This window comes from Phoenix dactylifera, chromosome 10 (assembly GCF_051530095.1).
Source record: "Phoenix dactylifera cultivar Ajwa chromosome 10, Ajwa_hap1_PhDact_Kaust_v1.1, whole genome shotgun sequence".
Taxonomy (NCBI): domain Eukaryota; kingdom Viridiplantae; phylum Streptophyta; class Magnoliopsida; order Arecales; family Arecaceae; genus Phoenix; species Phoenix dactylifera.
Window position 1 is genome coordinate 27,757,033 of NC_143199.1, and position 18,688 is coordinate 27,775,720.

General features: G+C 41.3%; 3 protein-coding genes across 3 annotated transcripts; 2 read left to right on the plus strand and 1 right to left on the minus strand.

The window, feature by feature from the left end:
* Window positions 1-287: 287 nt before the first annotated feature.
* On the minus strand, window positions 288-1,602 carry LOC103720607 (MYB31 transcription factor31). The gene is given in 3 exon segments (XM_008810396.6): window positions 288-503; window positions 506-921; window positions 1,037-1,602. Coding segments are annotated over 3 exon segments (714 nt in total). The 5' UTR covers window positions 1,300-1,602; the 3' UTR covers window positions 288-468.
* Window positions 1,603-7,308: 5,706 nt separating this feature from the next.
* Window positions 7,309-9,322, plus strand: LOC103720606 (protein POLLENLESS 3-LIKE 2). Its single transcript, XM_017846053.4, has 4 exons — window positions 7,309-7,543; window positions 7,643-7,855; window positions 7,952-8,107; window positions 8,228-9,322. Exons 1-4 carry the CDS (start codon window positions 7,376-7,378, stop codon window positions 9,065-9,067), a joined length of 1,377 nt encoding a protein of 458 aa, XP_017701542.4. The 5' UTR covers window positions 7,309-7,375; the 3' UTR covers window positions 9,068-9,322.
* Window positions 9,323-11,925: 2,603 nt separating this feature from the next.
* On the plus strand, window positions 11,926-18,515 carry LOC103720605 (protein ALTERED PHOSPHATE STARVATION RESPONSE 1-like). The gene is made up of 4 exons (XM_008810394.5): window positions 11,926-13,400; window positions 13,487-13,701; window positions 14,167-14,390; window positions 17,422-18,515. The coding sequence occupies exons 1-4, from the start codon at window positions 12,674-12,676 to the stop codon at window positions 18,203-18,205; spliced, it is 1,950 nt and encodes a 649-aa protein (XP_008808616.4). The 5' UTR covers window positions 11,926-12,673; the 3' UTR covers window positions 18,206-18,515.
* The last annotated feature ends 173 nt before the right edge of the window (window positions 18,516-18,688 follow it).

Here is an 18,688-nt window from a genome sequence, read left to right on the forward strand (position 1 = left end):
ATGCATTAAATGAGATGGGGACAGGGATGCAACACTTGGATACAACAGGACCAAACTAGGCGCCTAAAGATCTCATAACAAGAGCAAACATATATGGTCTCTCCATTTCTACATTTTCGCCATGTTTATCGGTGCTATCCTGCCAAGTAAACCAATCATATAGAGAAGAAAGAAAGAGAAAAAAAAAAAAGATGTAGGTAGCTGCAAGGAGTACCTAAAAAGAAATATAGGAATCAGGAACGGATGATGCCTATACTGAAGATATCAAGCAATAACAAACACCCACGAGACGAATCCATGCAATTGTTATGAATAATCAGAGACATCTAGTATTATATATCGATAATTATACAAAATAGAAGAGGAAATAGATAGACTCTCATCAAGATGCAAGCTCTAAGTTTGTCCTCCCTTCTCTCCCCTTAACCTCTAAAATTCCGAAGTGTAATTAAAATACTCCTCGCCCTATTAATTCATCTCAAGGCTTCTATAATCTAGTATTCGGTGCTGAGGCCTAGGACGTGGTTACACTTGCACTCCTTGCTCTTGTGCAACCCCAAGCTGCAGCTGAAACAAAGGTTCCCCTTCCTCCTTACAGGCTCCACTACTACTGGTTCTTGCTGGAAGGGAGGGCCTATACAAAGCTCTAAATTAAGGTCCGGACACTTCAGCTGCTGCTGCTGCCGCTGCCATGCCGACGACTCCTCGCTACTGCTCCTCTCCTCCATATGCCACAACACAGCACCCTTCTCCTCTCTCCTCCCGTAGGAGATGGTTATATTGGAGGCACGCTCGCTGATCGGCCGGTGGGTTGTAGGGTCCAGCCCTCTACTCAACAGCTTCCTTCTTATGTGCGTATTCCAGTAGTTCTTTATCTCGTTGTCTGTCCTCCCTGGCAGCCTTGCAGCTATCAAAGACCATCTGTATGAATTCAGAAGATTATGAGATTATTCATAACGTGGTATCGGATTATATTAAAATCCTTTTATTGTAATATCGAAGATAGGGTTTGATGATAAGAATTATAATGACCTACTTGTTCCCGAGGAGGCTATGGAGCTTGATGATGAGCTCGTCCTCCTCCTCAGTGAAGTTGCCGCGCTTGAGGTCAGGACGGAGGTAGTTGATCCATCGGAGGCGGCAGCTCTTGCCGCAGCGGAGGAGGCCGGCCGCCTTGGGGAGCGAGCGCCAGCAACCCTCACCATGGGCTCGGATGTGGGCGATGAGGCGCTGATCCTCCTCCTTAGTCCATGCCCCCTTGTTGGTATGGGCTTTCTCGCAGCATGGAGACCTCCCCATGACTCTTTAGTGCTTATTCTTTTCCAACTTTCTTCTCTCTGTCTCTCTTCCCACTCTTTTGTGGGCACTGCAAGCTCCCTCTTGGAAAGGGCGATGGGGATTTATAGGCGTTTGACTCCGGCCAAAAGGGGTGGCCGTTTGGGAGGGAGGTCTTCTTGACGCTAGTTGGCGAGAAAAGGTTACAAGGGGAGTGGCTGCAAGTAGGCCTCCTCCCTTGTCGTGTTACTAATAGTGTAACAAGGCACAACCATATCAGTGGTGCCTCCACCCTCAGGTAGGTGTAAAGCGAGGTTGGAAACAGTGGGGATGACAAGGCTTGATTAATTTCCACTCTCCCTTTACTGCTCCTTCACTTTACTATTGCTTTTCCCCTCTCTCTCTCTCTCTCTCTCTCTCTCTCTCTCTCTCTCTCTCTCTAAAACAGATATATCATATATTATAGATATGAATACAGTCAAAAAAAATCAAAAGATAACAACTTCCGAAGTGCACTAGATAGCTCCATCTCTTCCATTCAAAGAGTATTCTCGAAGTGGTTGGCCGCATATGAGGCCACCTATTGCACTGTTGGCCTCTACACATGCTTTGCTTGCAAGGCCGTCTCATTATAGGCTATAGCTCGGATATTTCTAAACAACCGGATGGTAGTTGTCTTACTATTCTTCTTCACTCACTATAATTTTATATACTTCTTATATTTTAATGTTTATCTGAAAAAAATAAAAATTATGGTTCAGGATGCACTCCTCCCTCCAAATGGATGGTCCAAGTCGATGGCATGTGTTATCCTCATCATTTAAAGCAGTTAATTTTTATGTCAACCTTTACATGGTCGTTAGCTGTTGCCCCCCACCCCTTCCCACAAATAAAAAAAAAAGGAAAAAACAATTGGTGGCCTGGGAACTGCCACTAGGCTAAATAATCCTTCAATGGCAAGTTGATATTTAATCGAACGTCTGCGATCCCAAGTGAAATGAGTCATGAATGACTATAATTCTCTAATTGATTAAAAAGTGCTTATCTGTAGATCATTGAGTTCATAAATTAATACAAATATCTTATATGAACACAAAGAGATTTTACCGAACTCGATCAACTAGCATCTTTATGTTTTTTTTTTCTAAGTTATATATGCATGATGTTGATTAATAGGTTTGCCTTGCTTCTCCCTTTGGGAATAAGAGCCTGAATTGGGTATACTATTTTGGTTAAGATCGATGGGCATGTTTGAAAGCTTTACAGAGCAAGAAAATTTGAGTTATCAGGATGAAAAAGCTTGCATTTTAGCTATAGAACATATATTATATATGGAGTTACCAAAGGCTAAACAGCTTAGGATGTAATATTGTAAATAGACAAAATATAGAAATTGAGTTCGGACAGGGAACAAAAGGTTAGAATGACCGGACCACTTTTAAAGTAGAGGTAAGAGGTAAGAGGTGATACCATCTGAGCAAGTGCTCGATAGTTCAAAGCTAATCTAATTGTTTGGTATAAAAAGAAGAAATATCTTAAATGATGAGGCTCTTTAGGGGACCATCATGATTGTGACTGCATAAATTAATGACCCATGTTGTAATATGCACGATATTTTGAATGAATCTTAATTCTGTGCCTCTAAAAACTTTTGGTAAAATCTGGAGTCCGCTTTAGATTTTTGTTCATTCTTCTCCAAAGTCTAAAGTGGATTACGTAGACCGAACTTGATTGACCTAGACCCAAAATCTGAATCTCTAATTTAAACTCGGCCTGCAAGCCTAAATGTATGTTTCTACTTCTGAGTCAAGATAAAATAATGTGACTAAACTTAGCTAATCCATAACTTGCACAAAATATGTAAGTCTTGCTAGCTTGTAAGTTGTAAAACTTGAACCCAACTCAGATGTAACCACAACCGAAATCTTTGTGTAAATGGGTAACTAAATTTTGCAGTTCTATCTTAAGCCACTCGGGTCATATTTTAACTTGCAAACTAACATGTAACCTCAGCATCAGTCTTTGCAATACTAATATTCTTCACATTTGAGGTCAGAAATCTACGAGCATGGGTAAATGTTCATGCATAGGACAGAGGTGGAGTAGGACTAGAGAAATCTTTGATCTCCCAATGGAGTGTATTCTGTAGTCGTACCCTCGAGATGTCTATACATGCCGATGGGATTGATCTGCCCCATATTTTACATCCCAAGCTGAGAAATTTGGCTAATGTTCTGCTTGCTGATTAAGTAGTCTAAATGTGTTTCAGATCTACTCCACTTCAGCACAAATAAGATAGGTCTAGAATCTACAAAGGTATAGAGAAGAGTAGGGAATTGTTCTAGTCGTGATAATGGCTAGCTTTTGGCCGAACATCCATAGGCATGGTAGGTGTTTATATATGTTTAAGAGGTGAGGTAAATATATTGGACAATTTGATCATCCAATGGAGTTTTAGATGCAAATCGTAGGTTTGGGGTGTTTAAGATGTCTAGGCATATATGTTAACTCATAAATGTATGGAGAGAAAATATATGGTTGATAATCGACATGTGTTTAGGTTTTATATTATAAAGTGAAAACTGAATTTTCACTTCTTACCATATTCTATAACAATAAATTAAGAAGTCGTCAGTTTAGTATGAAGAACTGAACACATGTATTGCTTGTGGGCCTGAAATTGAAATTAAGTAGTTTGAACACACATAAGATCTGTCACAATACGGGACCTCATCCAAAAAGGCTAGTCGGGAGATATTTTTTCAGCTTCTTAGTTCTATATAAGTAACTAAGATCTCCTCGGTAAATAACCGATATAGAACTAAACACATACAAGCGTGGATTCTTACATACTCCCCCATTCAAGCACTGTCATCCTTGTCATGATTCAAATCTATTCAAATTTAATCACAAGCAATACGTTCGGCTCGTGGTCAGTCTCTATAAACTCGTGTTGTAGTGTCCTCTAGTCCATATAGGCTATGAGCTGAGTTTGCTCTGATACCATTTGTAACAACCCAAGACCTTATCTAAAAAGACTAGCTGGAAGATATTATTTGGAGTTCTTTAATCTTGTATAAGTACCCAAAATCTTCTTAGCGAATAACCGATGTGGGACTAAATATACGCCCGTGTAGGTCCTCACAAGATCTCCTCTCCTTCTCTGCAAGAATGAGGGGGTTCTAAGGTACAAGGGAAGGTGAAAAGGAGGGTAGACGAATGGTGTGGTTGAGGTATGGGCTTTGCTTTACCTTCCACTTTTTCTCACATGCTTGGGGTGCAAGTCTTGGTTGCTAGCAAGTGGGGTTTAGGGGAGGAGGAGGTACGTTAATTAGGCCTTTTTGTTGTTTTCTCTTTCCGCAAGGAGACACAGCATTCCCCACCACACATGACCTATCCAAGTTATCCACCACACTGCTACATCTCCCAACCTCCCCTTTGCTCCCCTTCCCACAAGCAACTCCAAATAATCCCAAGCTCTCATGGTTCACCTATGCCTCAAGAGTCAAATGCACCCCGACCTCATGTTCCTATTCCCATCAATATAAAAAAAGAAAAAAAAAAACAAGTATCTTTACGCAAGAAGAGGGCCTCAATCATCTCTGTGCCTATGCTGCATTGAAGTCAATTAAAACAAGTTGTAGTTAACGTGGTGGTTGGGGAAAATTTTGGTAAACCGCTTGCTGAAAGCTTGGGAGTACATCAGAGTGCCCGAATCCCACAGGCAAGAGCTCCACGCGTTCATCTATTCCCTTCAGTCAAAGTCTGCGTAAAACTCACTGGTAATCAAAGACCAAGTCTAGAATCTGGCGCTTTGTCTGGAGTCGTCACCTTTCTTTTTCAGTAAATCTGGACCATATTACTATGAATTAAAACAGCAGACTGACTAGTCTGAGGATTCAGGCTCGGACCAAGTTTTCTACTTTCCAGGTCAAATACCACGTTAATCTTAAGCAATCATTTTTCTGACCTAGTCTCCCCCCTAAGTTTAAAGAATCAGATTGGTCCGGGCCTCGTCAGGTCATGCCTCAACCCGACCCATTTGCGACACAAGTAATCAAGAAGATACAAGGATAGCAGAGGTATAGAAACTTATTAATGATCCCTCATCCAAATAAACAACAGGAATTATATTGGTGGAAGATTCATTGATGAATCAGGAAATTTGCAGATTGAGCATCACATAGAATGACAAAGTCAAGCATGGGACCCATATTGGCTTTCTAGTTATTCAATGGAAAATGAAATTGATGGTAAGATGTGTTGACAAATGACAATTGATATCGCAATGTACTGCCACAAAAAGATTCCTAGTTATGTGCACATGCTGTAATCTTTGGCGAGATTTTAAAACAAACATATGATGTTCTGCTTTCTTCTTGAATTAAAAATCACTTCTTGCTTCTTTAGGTTGAAGATTCTCTGTAGCTAATTACTTGGTGACCGTTTGGAATCAAGCATAGTTAACATAAGGATAAGCACGGAGTAACTTAGAAGCTTGAGCTAATGGGCAAAGATTGCTCACAGGTGACATGCGCCATAGATTATACCTAATTTTTAGGGCCCCACTTAACAGGTTTGTCTCCTACAATAATGGATGCAGTCCTACGCCAATGGATGAACTAAGGGCCAAGCTAACCTGAACCTCGACCCAACATGTAGTTGTTGGTCCGGTTGGCCTGCATAATTCTGGGCTACAATGGAGGTTGGCAGGTCAATACCAGTCCAACTCAAAATCAGGTTGGGTTGGTTGTTATAGACCCAGCTTAAACAGACTTTCTTCATAAAAAAAAAAAAAAAAAAAAAAAAAAAAAAAAAAAAAAAAAAAACTTTTCTAATCTTCTATGTTTTGAGATTTATACTTAAGTAGATCTTAACACATATTACGCATATGATTTTTCATATATTTTACAAGATCTTGTATATGTACAATGTATGTAAATTTTTTTAAAAAAAATAGACAAGGAAACTCAATGGGTGAACAAGATTTCATATATTTTTTTTTTCCACGCTTCGAAGTAGAAAGAACTCAGTCTTTATCGAATACCTACTGCAAGTATGAAAAAGAGAAAAAATATGACAATCTTTTTGGCATGGAGGTTTTACATTTTGTGGTTAGCCGCATAGGGCTGGCCTCCAAAATTTTAGCATCATATACTGAGCTTTAATCCGTTGGAATAGGTTCTTCTCTATCAGTTAAGCTTCTGCTATATAGTTAAAGAAGCCGCATCAGTAAAATATTGTTTGAAATTAAGAGATTTTAAGAGCTTTTATAGAAGAAATCATAAAAAAAAAAATGTTAAATGAATAACGAGAACACACCATATCATTACCTAATGATAGAGGCAATCAATCACCTAAAAAATAGGAATTATCTCATAGTAATTCTCATATTTAATTAAAAGTAAAATTAATGAACTAAAATAAGGAACATATTTATCATTTCATGTAAACGAAATAAAAATCTGAATACTAAAATGCATCATACATCCTATGTAATCAACTAATCAAGTAAAAAACCCATAAAAAAAAACAACTAATCAAGTAAAATGGAGAGAGAGAGTGGCCATCTCCTAAAAAAATTTCTACTTGCAAGATCCACGGCAGGGAAGCTTGCAATGCGGGACGGGTTTTCAGATAACCTGTACGGCAGACGCACTGACCAGTGGCCCAGGGGAAGTAAACAGTGTACTGTGCACTAATCTCAAAGCCTTCCAAGCATTGCATCCAGGCCCAGTGGGAATCTTGTCTTCCACTGGGCAATGGACCTGAACCTAATCCGAATCTTATTATTCCTTTATTTCTTTTTTTTTTCCGAAGTGCGTAGAATTGCTTAAATTTAATTTCCGTGCACCTGAACCGGCTGAGCCGGTAACCTGGGCACCCGCTTGTGTCGAGCCCCAACGGCTAGTTTTCAAACGGCTCTCTCTTTCCAACGGTCGTGCGTTTTCCAAATTCTCCTCCCACGATTGCTATCAACACCATGATTCCGTGAAGCGTATGCAAAACTCCCTCTCCCTGTTCTTCTCTTCCACTTCTCCTCGCACAAATCCTTTTATTCCCCAGCGAAGAAGTGAAGCAAAACCCAGACGAGAGGAAGATGATGCAAGACCCCTGGAACATCAGTGTTCCCACCGGAATCCGGCCATCGAAATCAGCGGCTTGCTCGGCCATTAGACCAATCGCGAGGCCAAAGCCCGATTTTTTCCACATTACCCACAAAGTCCCAGTCGGGGACACCCCTTATGTGAAGGCAAAACGGGTCCAGGTACACCCCTATTGTTCATCTAAAAAAATTCGACATGTTGATGTTTGTTATTCTAATTCCCTTTTATTGTTTTTGTTTTTGGTATCCTTCATGGATCAGCTAGTGGATAAGGACCCTGAGAAGGCAATTGCCTTGTTTTGGGCTTCCATCAATGCTGGGGACAGGGTCGATAGTGCGCTCAAGGATATGGCGATCGTAATGAAACAGCAGAACAGAGCAGAAGAAGCTATCGAAGCTATCAAGTCGCTTAGGAGCCGGTGCTCGGATCAAGCCCAAGAGTCCTTGGACAACATTCTTTTGGATCTTTACAAGGTTTTTCATTATTCTCCACTCTTCTCTATATCGTTTCTTCGCTTCTGATATAATGCTCAATGAACCAACGCCTCGACTTCGTCGAAATGTGAACAGAGGTGTGGGAGATTGGACGAGCAGATAGCTCTCTTGAAGCACAAGTTGCAACTTATCCAGCAAGGTCTGGCCTTTAATGGGAAACGAACAAAGACAGCTCGGTCTCAGGGGAGGAAATTCCAGGTCTCTGTCGAGCAAGAAGCAACCAGACTTCTGGTGAGGACCTTCCTTCTGTAGTTCTTTCCTTCCGATCTCTAAAAAATTTTCAGTCTATGTAATTTGGCTTTTATGTGGGGCAGATCACAACTTAGAGCTTATGATATCGTATGGTTGCAGGGGAATCTGGGCTGGGCACTGATGCAGAAGGAGAACTATGTCGAAGCTGAGGCAGCCTACAGAAGAGCCCTTCGGATGGGCCCCGATAGCAATAAGATGTGCAACCTGGGCATCTGTTTGATGAAGCAAGGGCTGATTGCCGAGGCCAAAGAGACCCTCAGACAGGTGAGTCCGGCAGCAGTCGATAGCCTGAGAGGAGCTGATTCCCACTTGAAAGCCTACGACAGGGCCCAGGAGATGCTCCAAGATCTCGAGGCCAAACTCTACGGTCGCACTGCGAAGGATCGGTCTGATCAAAGCAGGATCTTCGACGCATTCGTCGAGTCTTCCTCAATTTGGCAGCCTCATCCCTGCATCGACTACTTGATGCCACCAGCACGAGAACGCTTCGCTGATGAGAATATCAACACGAACAGAATAATAAGCAATGCGAAGCTCGACATTTCATCGAACGCCGAGCTCGACATCGATGCACCGCCATTCTATTCGTCGAGGATGATGAAAGATCTGAATGGGATGATCAATCATCAGCTCAAGAGGACCAGGTCGGGCAATGTGATGGAGAAGTCCCTCCCACCCAGAATACCTGTGGAGAAAGCAAGTGAACAAGGTGGCAACAGAAGGAAATCTGTCTTTGTTACGGCGGGGACAGAGGATTGGTGGCCCGAATTGCCGGACAATAATGAGTTCAATGACGCCATTGTGGCGGCAGTTCTTGCTCCTGTTCTTGAGGATGATAGTACTGATACCGGTCCGGCATTGAACGAGGGGAAAATGGGGAAAAGGTTAAGGATTTTCCAGGATATCATTACACAGGCATCGAACTCCTTCTCTAAATGATAGGTTTGGTCAGGCTGCGCTTTTTTACGGGAAGGAGATGATCTTGTTCTCCTTGATCCGATTACAGAGCTTTGAATGATCATTGTAACCAAACTCACAGCTAATAAGAATCCATTATTTGTTATTAATTTATTTGTCTTACACTCTCGTTTGCCAGGATCTTAGCGGAACTTGCATCTTTTTTTCTCTTAAAAATGTAAATTTAGAGTTTTACTGAATTGAATCTGTCTTGCTCTTCCTTGGGCTGCTGAAATCTCCTACTGCTGATGTTATTTTTCTTGATTTTGATTGATTAGAGTAACCTATTGTTGATACACTATTTGCTGAAAGTGTTGGTCTGGTTGGGCTTCTGATCAATATTCTGTGTGTCGTTGGACCCCTTTGGTGTGCGACGTGATTTACGTCATGTGGTTCTTTTGTTTGTTACGCTCTTCTTTAAATAAGTTCCATCCAAATGAAACCGGAATAAGTTCTTTAAGATGTTTACTCAACCAAGAATTGAATTTGTGTGAGCAGCTACTATTTTCATGGAATTAAACCAGAAGAAAAAGGAGGACAATTGAAATGGAAAACAGAACATAAAATTCAGGGGCTTCCGCGGAAGACAAAACATTTTGGACTAATGGATGCTATGCTCTATGGCACGTATCTAAAAACATTTTTATACATATGAAGGTGAATTTCGATGGTAGTTTGCTAGAGGGCGGCGATTGTGCTAGTGTTGTATTTGTGATTAGAGACCACTGCTTTAGGTTGATAGCTGCAGGAGGATGGCGTACTTTTGAGGCAGATGCTCTTGGAGCGGAACTCCGGGCAGCGTGAGAGGAAATCTTCCATGCCAGGCGGGTGCTCGAAGCTAGGAATATCGTCCTAGAGAGAGACTCAGTGAAGATTATTGAGCAGATCCTACAGGAGGAGATGTGGGAGACAGATCATCTGCTTCTAATCGACATCCGGAGGTTATTAGAGGAGTGTGTTGTCTTCTAGGTTGTGCATGTCTATTGAAAGACGAACAAAGCTACAGACTGGGTCACCTCCTTTGCTGCTCACCACTTTGGAGAGATTCTCTGAACCTACCATGTATTTATTTCCCCACCTCTGGGGTGTATCCTTTCTCTGGACTCTTATGGCAGTGCTTACGCGAGGCTAGTGTGGGCAACCGATATACCAAAAAAAAATTTTATAAGTAATAATGCCCACCCACTCCTGTTTGACATCTGGAGGAGTGTAAGAGAACATGTTTTCTGGGCGGCCAACCATGTTTACCGTAAAGCAAATAGGCCAAGTTACCTCCTCTGTGGCTGAGCACTTTAGAGAAGTTCTCTGGACCAACTTCTCAGCTGTTCCAACCATATTAAGTGACATTTTATTTCCTGACTCTATTGCATACATTCATACTTGGCAGGCATGTATGACCCATTCACCTTAATAAAAAAAAGCAATGATGAGGATAAGGGTACAATGATCCCATAAAATTTAAATAGGCATACTTAATCCATCTACTTTCAGGGGCACCAAAAGAGGGAACTCAAACGGTTGCAAGAGTGGTTCTTGTCATATTGGGGTGCTAGGCCAGGGTAGTCTTGGGCTCAGGTTATTGAATGCTTTGCTAATTATCAGCCCAACATGCCTCACGTGCGGTTAGGCCCAAATAGTCCAACCATATAATTGCTGAACATTTATATTTACCCTTATATATTCTAAGAATAAAGTAAGATAAAGCGCGAGCATTTTCTCAAAAGATTTGAAAAAAAGGAAAAGAGAAAAGATAAAGAATTGGTGCTTCTTTAACCAAGCGTACAAATTTAGAATTCTATATTGCTACTTGTATTGTATTATAGTGTTTCTAGAGCTTGAAGCTTGTTTATTACACATACAGAACCTTGAACATATCATGAAGTTAGAAGGGAGGGGCAGGGCTGAGCTCTTGAGCTCACAAGAAGTTGAGCTGAAATTGCTGCTAGCTTAAATTCAATCTGGCCTAACTCATCTAAACCCAAAAAATGGCAAGAAACTAATCACATTTTTCAATTGATCATGTGCATTTTGTTGGCAAGGAATTTAACTTGAGTTCAGAAATATGGAGAGTAGCATGCATTTTGTAATTAGTTTATCTAGCTGGTGAAGTCTTTTTGTGGTTACATCAGAAGATTGAATTCAAATTATACTTTTGCTAAGGTTTAAGAGGTGGCTTGGGAAGGGCTAGCTCTATGCAGAAAAAATTTGAAGCATATGAAAGGTTTTGATGGTGTTAGGTTTGCCTTAGCCAGGTTTGCAATTTACAAAGTTATTTTTTGTTGAAACTGCTTATTAGAGTTTTCTAGTGCTACTAGAGTTATATTACTTATTCAATAGAAAATATGATTTAGGGTCCTATATGCTTGTGTTCAAAATTTAAGCTTATGGTGGAAGCTTAAGAGGGCGTGGATAAGAGCTCTACATATGTTTTGAGATGGAAGAAAGAGAGAGAAAAGAGAGTATATAACACCTAGCTCCTTCGCCTTGCGATAGGAGCTAGGTGTTATAGTTGGAGATGATGATCATGATAATTTATATCAAATGCTATTTAACGAAGATTTTACAGTAAATTAACTTGGTATATTAATTGAAAGTTTTAAAGTTTCGAGTTCTATTAATGAGAAAACTTCAAGGGGGTAAAAGTGTATTATAATTTATTATTAATGATCCGAAACAGATTTGCAGGTATTTCCTGGTTCCACTAGCGAGAAAAAAAAAAAAAAAGAAAAAGAAGAACTCAAACCCGAAAGTCATTTCCACAAGTACCCTGCACACCAACCGAGAATAACGAAAACGCCCGCTCTAGTCTCATGAAACACCTTATCCAAATAAAGCGCACTCCCGTTGAATCTTTTAATTGACCAACGTACCCTCCTGTGGCGCCGTTAATTCACCCGAACGGCTCGAAAAAAGCAGTGGTGTACGCCAAAATTGATTGGTTCACGAGATATTCGACAGAATGATCAGGGGTATTATTGTAATGTAGAATCCCCCGTCACACCCATCTCATGCACGCTTCCCAACACTCATGTCTGTTCATACTGTTACTCTTCCGTCCGTTCCACTGGTTATGTCGGAAAACAAGAGTAAGTTAAAACGCAGGAGAAAGAAACAGAGAGAGAGAGCAAATGGGGAGAGGCAAAGAAGGGATTTTTAGTAGGATTCTGAACTTTCTTTAGAGAGAAGAGAGCTAGGAAAAGCGGTCTCAAGAGAGGATTAGAGATGAAAAAGAGGCTCCTTCCCTTCAATGCAAGATCCGGGACACAACCATGAAACCACCCGTTGTGATCTTCCTCTGAGATCTGCCCTCCAAGAGGTCGAAAAATGTTCACGAATATTTGAAGTTCTACCACCAAAAGGAGCCACCTTTCTGTCGATATAGTTCAGAAGGAGTAAAGAAACAGGGTAGATAAAGAGGAAGAAGATTGTTATCAAAAAAAAAAAAAAAAGAGGAAGAAGAAGAAGAAAAAGGAGGCGGACGAGAGGAAAAATTCCATATATTTTTGAAGTTGTCCAGCAAAAAGGAGCCACCTTTCTTTTGGTATAGATTAGAGAGGGAACAGGAAGAAACAGAGGAGAAGAGGAGAGATGGGGTGTTGTCAATCTAGGCTAGAGAGAGAAGAGGTTGTGGCTCGATGCAAGGCCCGACGGCGATACATGAAGCATTTGGTGGCGGAGCGGCAGGCCTTCGCCGCCGCCCACTCCCTCTACCTCCGCTCCCTCCGCTCCACTGGCGCCGCCCTCCTTCAGTTCGCCAACGCTGAGACCCACCTCCACCTCCTGCACACCCACCACCACTACCCTCCCCTCCCCTCCCCATCCCCATCCGCTGCACCGCCGCCCCCGCCCCCTCCACCGCCACCACCGCCCCCGCCACCGCCACCGCCACCGCCACCTCCCCCTCCTCCAATGAGCCCATGCTCTGACACCTGCACCTCTTCGGTCACCGCCTCCCCAGTGCTCCCCCCGCCTCCTCCCCCGCCGCCACCCTTGTCAAGCTGGGATTTTTGGGACCCATTTGTTCCTTCTTCCTCCCGGTCGGTTACCGAAGAGGAGTGGGAGGAGGCGACCACCACCGTGTCCGAAGTCACCGCCGCGCCTGCCGCCGCCCCGGCGCCGTCGGTTGTCAGCGGCTTCTCGAAGGATTCCACCAGTGAGCTCGCCATGGTTGTGGTGCCCAGGAGCAGGAAGGATCTATCTGAAATTGTTAAGGAGCTCGACGAGTACTTCCTCAAGGCAGCCGATGCCGGAAGCCGTGTTTCGGTGCTCTTAGAAGCTCCAAATTCCGGGCTTCCTTCTAGTCAAGGACTAGCAGGCAAGCTCCTTCCTTCTAAATCCCTTGCCTTAATCTTTTCTTATACAAAAACTTTGTTCTCATTTTATTTCTTTGTTATAATGTAGGCAAGATGTGCAGCTACGGCAAGAGTCTGAACCCATTTCTTTGGACCTGGGGATCCAATTCAAAGACTAGTGGTTTCACCAGGTTTGGGAGGTGTGGAGAGGAGATGATGGAGGGTGTCGGGAATGGTGGTGGAGATGGTATTGGAAGCATGAGCCATTCTTCTACAGTGGAGAAGCTCTATGCTTGGGAGAAGAAGCTCTTTCTTGAAGTCAAGGTACACCACCTTCCTCATTCTCCTGTTCTTCTCCTCCTTCTCATGTTTATTTTATTTTTAGTTTTAATATTCTGCATGTGCTTAACCTGAGCGGATTCCATCTTTTCCTCCTATCCTTGGTTTCTTTCGAGATCCATGTGTGGTGCCAGCCTAAATGATTCTTGGACAAAAAGAAGCAATGATTTATTTATCGATCAAATTTTGCCACGGTAATAAATTATATTAGAACACACAGGCGTTTGTTCTTATTCCACTGGAGCACGTTCCTTTTGTTCCGTTCTCTTTATTTATTTTGTCGGGTTGGGGCCCAAGAATATTGCCCAAACACCCTGTAGTTTCGAAGAGAGCAGTAAGAAGACAAAATTGCCGCAAGGAATGCTTGCTTCATCTAGATTTTCTTGGTTCAAAAGTGCAGGTTCTGTTCTCTTATCTGTGATTTTTCGATACTGTTTTTATCTGTCACAGAATTCTCAGAGACTCAAGGAGGAGCATGAGAGAAGGGTGGGCCTGCTAAGGAAGCAAGAGGCAAAGGGAGTGGACTATGTGAAGGTTGAGAAGAACAGGAGCGAGATTGATAGGCTGGAGTCCAAGATGTTGGTGTCCTCTCAGGCTATAGAGACCACTGCCTCTGAGATCATCAGGTTGAGGGAGTCTGAACTCTCTCCCCAGCTCCTTGAGCTGGTCACTGGGTTAGGCTCTCTCTCTCTCTCATGCAAATATGCACCAAGAAAACTTTCACAAATTCTCCATTGCTCTGCGTAAAGGTTACATGGGTGGGCTTTATGGTCCTAGCAGTACGGCTCCATGCTCGATTGTGGGGTTGACCGTCAGAGTCAAAGTTGGTGTTTCACAAAAGAAGATGCACAGAAGTATAAAGGAGCATTGCTAATTCCACACTTTCTTTCTGCTAATGCACCAACTACTGCCCATGTATTATCCTCCTTTTATATGTGGAAACCTCTGACTGGTCTAAGGAGATGGATGAGAAAATGGAATGGGTGGAAATAAAAAGATCTTAAGAAAACAGTTTTCCCTCTTGCACCATCCCCTTTTTTTATTCTTTTTCCTACTAATTAGCAGGTCAGAATAGCACTTATCGGTCCCAGGTTGTCTGACAGAAAAAGAAAGAAGAAGAAGAAGAAGAGCACTAGTCTGCTAGCCTGATGCATTCACCATTATCATCATTATAAATTTCATATAAAGTTAAATCTATTCTACCTAATGACATGGTATCACCATGGGATCATGTTGTATCCTTGTTTTTATTATCGATTGGTTTGACATACTAGGCATACAATCATGTTCAGTAATGCAGTATTTCATTGTGTACATTATTAAAGTTTGGTACTATAACTATAGGACTGTGTACATGTTATATAAATGCTATTTTCAATTTGCATCTCTATGTGAGTTGAACAAACAATTAAGCGCTTAAGCAACAAACTTCAAAGAGTAACAGGCTAATGTCTTTAATTAAAACCGGTCTGTTTCGCCAAGCTATGGGTTACTCTAATATATATAATAGGTCATTCTTTGGTTTCTTAAATTGCCATCTCTAATTTAGTTCCATGGTTAAAAACTGAAAGTTTCTACTTTACCATTTGATACTTTGGCATCTCGCATACTAGCATGTCCATACATGGCTTTGCCTTCTTTTATTCTTTATTTAAGTTACAGTCAACATTTTATTCATATTTCTCTCCTTATGTTCCTGTGTAGTGCTTCCACATTTAATATTATAGATTATTTTGGAGGCATACGTATATTATGGTTCTCATGATCTCATCTAATGATACAAGTATCAGCACAAATAAAAGACATGATAACAGAAACTCTGCTTTATTTTCCTATGAAATCCATAAAGAGGAAGTAGCTCCATTCAAGATTCTTGGAAGTTGTTTTTCAAGACTTATCTGTGGCTGCTCGTTCCTACAGAGACACTGAAACAAAACCTCAACAATTATGCCACCAGCAAATCAGATGACTTTATAAGGTAGCCCAACAGTTGATTCACAAAATAACTAAGAAATTTTCCTGATGTTACTCTGAAGGCACACTTCATCGGGTTCATCTTCAGCTTGTACTCTTTGCATCTCTGTAGGACTCAACAGAGCACTTCCACTTGATCTTTCTTTTGCTTGGAAAAAAATTACTACATCATCAACGTAATCCTCCAATTCCTCAAGCATCATATCATGAAAAATAGCAGTCTAACTCTTAGTTACACTCATAAAAATTTGTAAAAAATCCTAACATGTTTCAAACTTTAACCTATTCCCATGCCTATACTTATATCTTTGGAGCAGCATAACGAAACAAGAGGGAAAAGCCTGTAGGATATAATTTCCTGTTGTGCAAATGGATAAGCATCTAACATGTTAACTTTGTACTTCCAAATTCAGAATCTCCACTGGAAAAAAATGATTTTCAATATATACACTTGATTCACCCATTTCTAACCCTGCACAACCTCCCTTCAGAAATTGCTGTATCATTCTTCAATCTGTACTCAAAATATTTTGTTTTCCAAGACTAAATTTTTGCACAGAAAGATGATATAAATGAAGAAGTATTTTCTTTTCAGCTTTATAACGATCAAAAGTGGAATTAGGATTCCAAAGCATAGGATAGTAAGGGAATAATCTAAAATAAGCAGAATCAATGACAGATAAGCTCTGATTCTTCTTTGCACTCTATGTATTAGTAGTATAGGCCGAGTTTATGCACATATAGAAATATAACTTTTCATCGACTGAATGATCTAGTGCAAAACAAAAGTTAATAGTTCAAACGTAGTGGATAGTGGCATGATGATACAAAAAAGCAAACTTTCTCTTGTAGCCAATTTTCTCATTTTTTTCAGAGAATTATTAATCTTTCACTCCTATACCTTATCATACAAGTACAAACATAAGCAGGAATTGGATCTCTTAACAAAATACCACATAGACTTGGTTAAATTAGTCTCTTTAAACAAAGAAGGATGGGGAGCTTCTTCCCTATTTTGTGCTCTCCCTCTCTCTCTTTCTCTCGCTTGCCCTCTCTCCCTCCCTCATTCTCAATCTCAATCTCGATCTTCAAAAAGAAAAGTTTAGTAAAAATCAATTATATCCTCATGATATATGGCCATAGAAAGAATAATGGTATTGCTACATACCTAATGACCAGATAATATGATATGAACACTATCCACAACAATATTGAATTCGGAACTACACAGGTATGAGCCTAACTGAATACACAGATACACATGCTTGGAAGCTTAGATTTGCTAAATTGTAGCAAACTCATTCAGCTACATATGGGTATTCTTGGACTTTCCATTCACTGATTGCTGAATTCCAGCATCTCTTGTTTTGAGAAATGGAAACCACAAATGCTTAGTTGGGCATGCTCAAGAGAAACTTCCACTAAACCTTGACTGATTCATCTCAAATATCAAATCACCCTGTTAGTATGTAATGACACAGTCATATAATCAGCAGCATATGATTGTCTTTAAATGTGAACGAGACAATATAACAAAGAATCAGAGTGCCATAATCTTTTGCACCACCCATTAATCAAATTTGGTTGAGCTGCCCAAGCAGCTTAAGATTTTATCTAGTCTTGCAACGATATTTTACTTTTTATTCTTCCCTCATACGATCTTGTTAAATTATTGGATTATGGTGCATGTTTTTACTAATACCATGGACCATAATTGCTCATGAAGTGCAGTTTGATGGGCATGTGGAGGAGCATGTATGAGTGCCATCAGGTCCAGACCCACATAGTCCAGCAGCTCGAGTACCTCAACAATGCATCAAGTACTAATCCGACCGCTGACATACACCGGCAGGCCAGTCTCCAGTTGGAGCTCGAGGTCAACCACTGGTACTCAGCCTTCTGCAGCCTGGTAAAGTCCCAGAGAGAGTACATGTATGCCCTCACAGGCTGGCTACGCCTATCTCTGTTTCAATGCGACCACAACATGCTCGGCAAATCCCAGCAGAGCTCCGACATCTACTCGCTCTGTGAAGAATGGCAGCTTGCTCTCGATCGAATTCCTGACAAAGTAGCGTCAGAGGGGATCAAAAGCTTCATAACAGTAATCCATGCAGTTGTTGTTCAGCAGGCAGAGGAGCAGAAGCAAAAGAGGAAGTCGGAGCTGGCATTTAAAGAACTCGAGAAAAGAGCTCAAGAACTAAGGTCACTGGAATCCAAGTGTGGCCCATACTCGGCAGCTGAAGGTCATGGGGAAATGTCACGGAGATATCCAGTTATGGAGAAGCGGGCAAAGGTTGAATCTTTAAAGACGAAGGCGGAGGAGGAGAAGAGCAGGCATGAGAAGAGCGTTGCGGTCACAAGAGCAATGACTCTGAACAATTTGCAGACAGGGCTGCCCAATGTTTTCCAAGCCATGACTGGTTTTGCCAGTGTATGCATGCAAGCATTTGAGTCGGTTTATAACCATCAGAGAAGATCGGATCGGGTTATTGACGTGAAGAGATTGCTCACTTGAGGGATCCAAAAAAAATGGAGGTTAGATTCATGTATAATCTGTAAACAGTTTTTGAGTATAGCAAGTAGGTGGTGGGTGTTCACAGTTTTCTTTTAGCTTTTAATGGTTTTGGTTGGCAAATATGTGGAGGCTACCAAAGAAGTGCTTCTGGTTCTTGTAACTGGTCATGGTCCAACGAGAGGCCTTCTGATCTCAGAAGTTCCATCATACCTGAGAACTGGGGTGTTGAATCATTTTTTGGATTCGACGCAGTTTCAGTTTGATGTGTTCCAAAGATTTTTATGGAGGTTTCTCGCTTTTGTTTGCAAAGTAGCATGGATTCACAATACCACAGCAAGCTTGCCATTTTAATTGCATAAATTGCAGCCATTTAGGCTACATGATCTTAGCTTGTGGCATCTCTAACCATTCAGTTAGCATCTTCCACTTAATGAATCACACATTTTTTCAAAGCATTACTCTTTCTGAGTGTAGGTTCGGTGA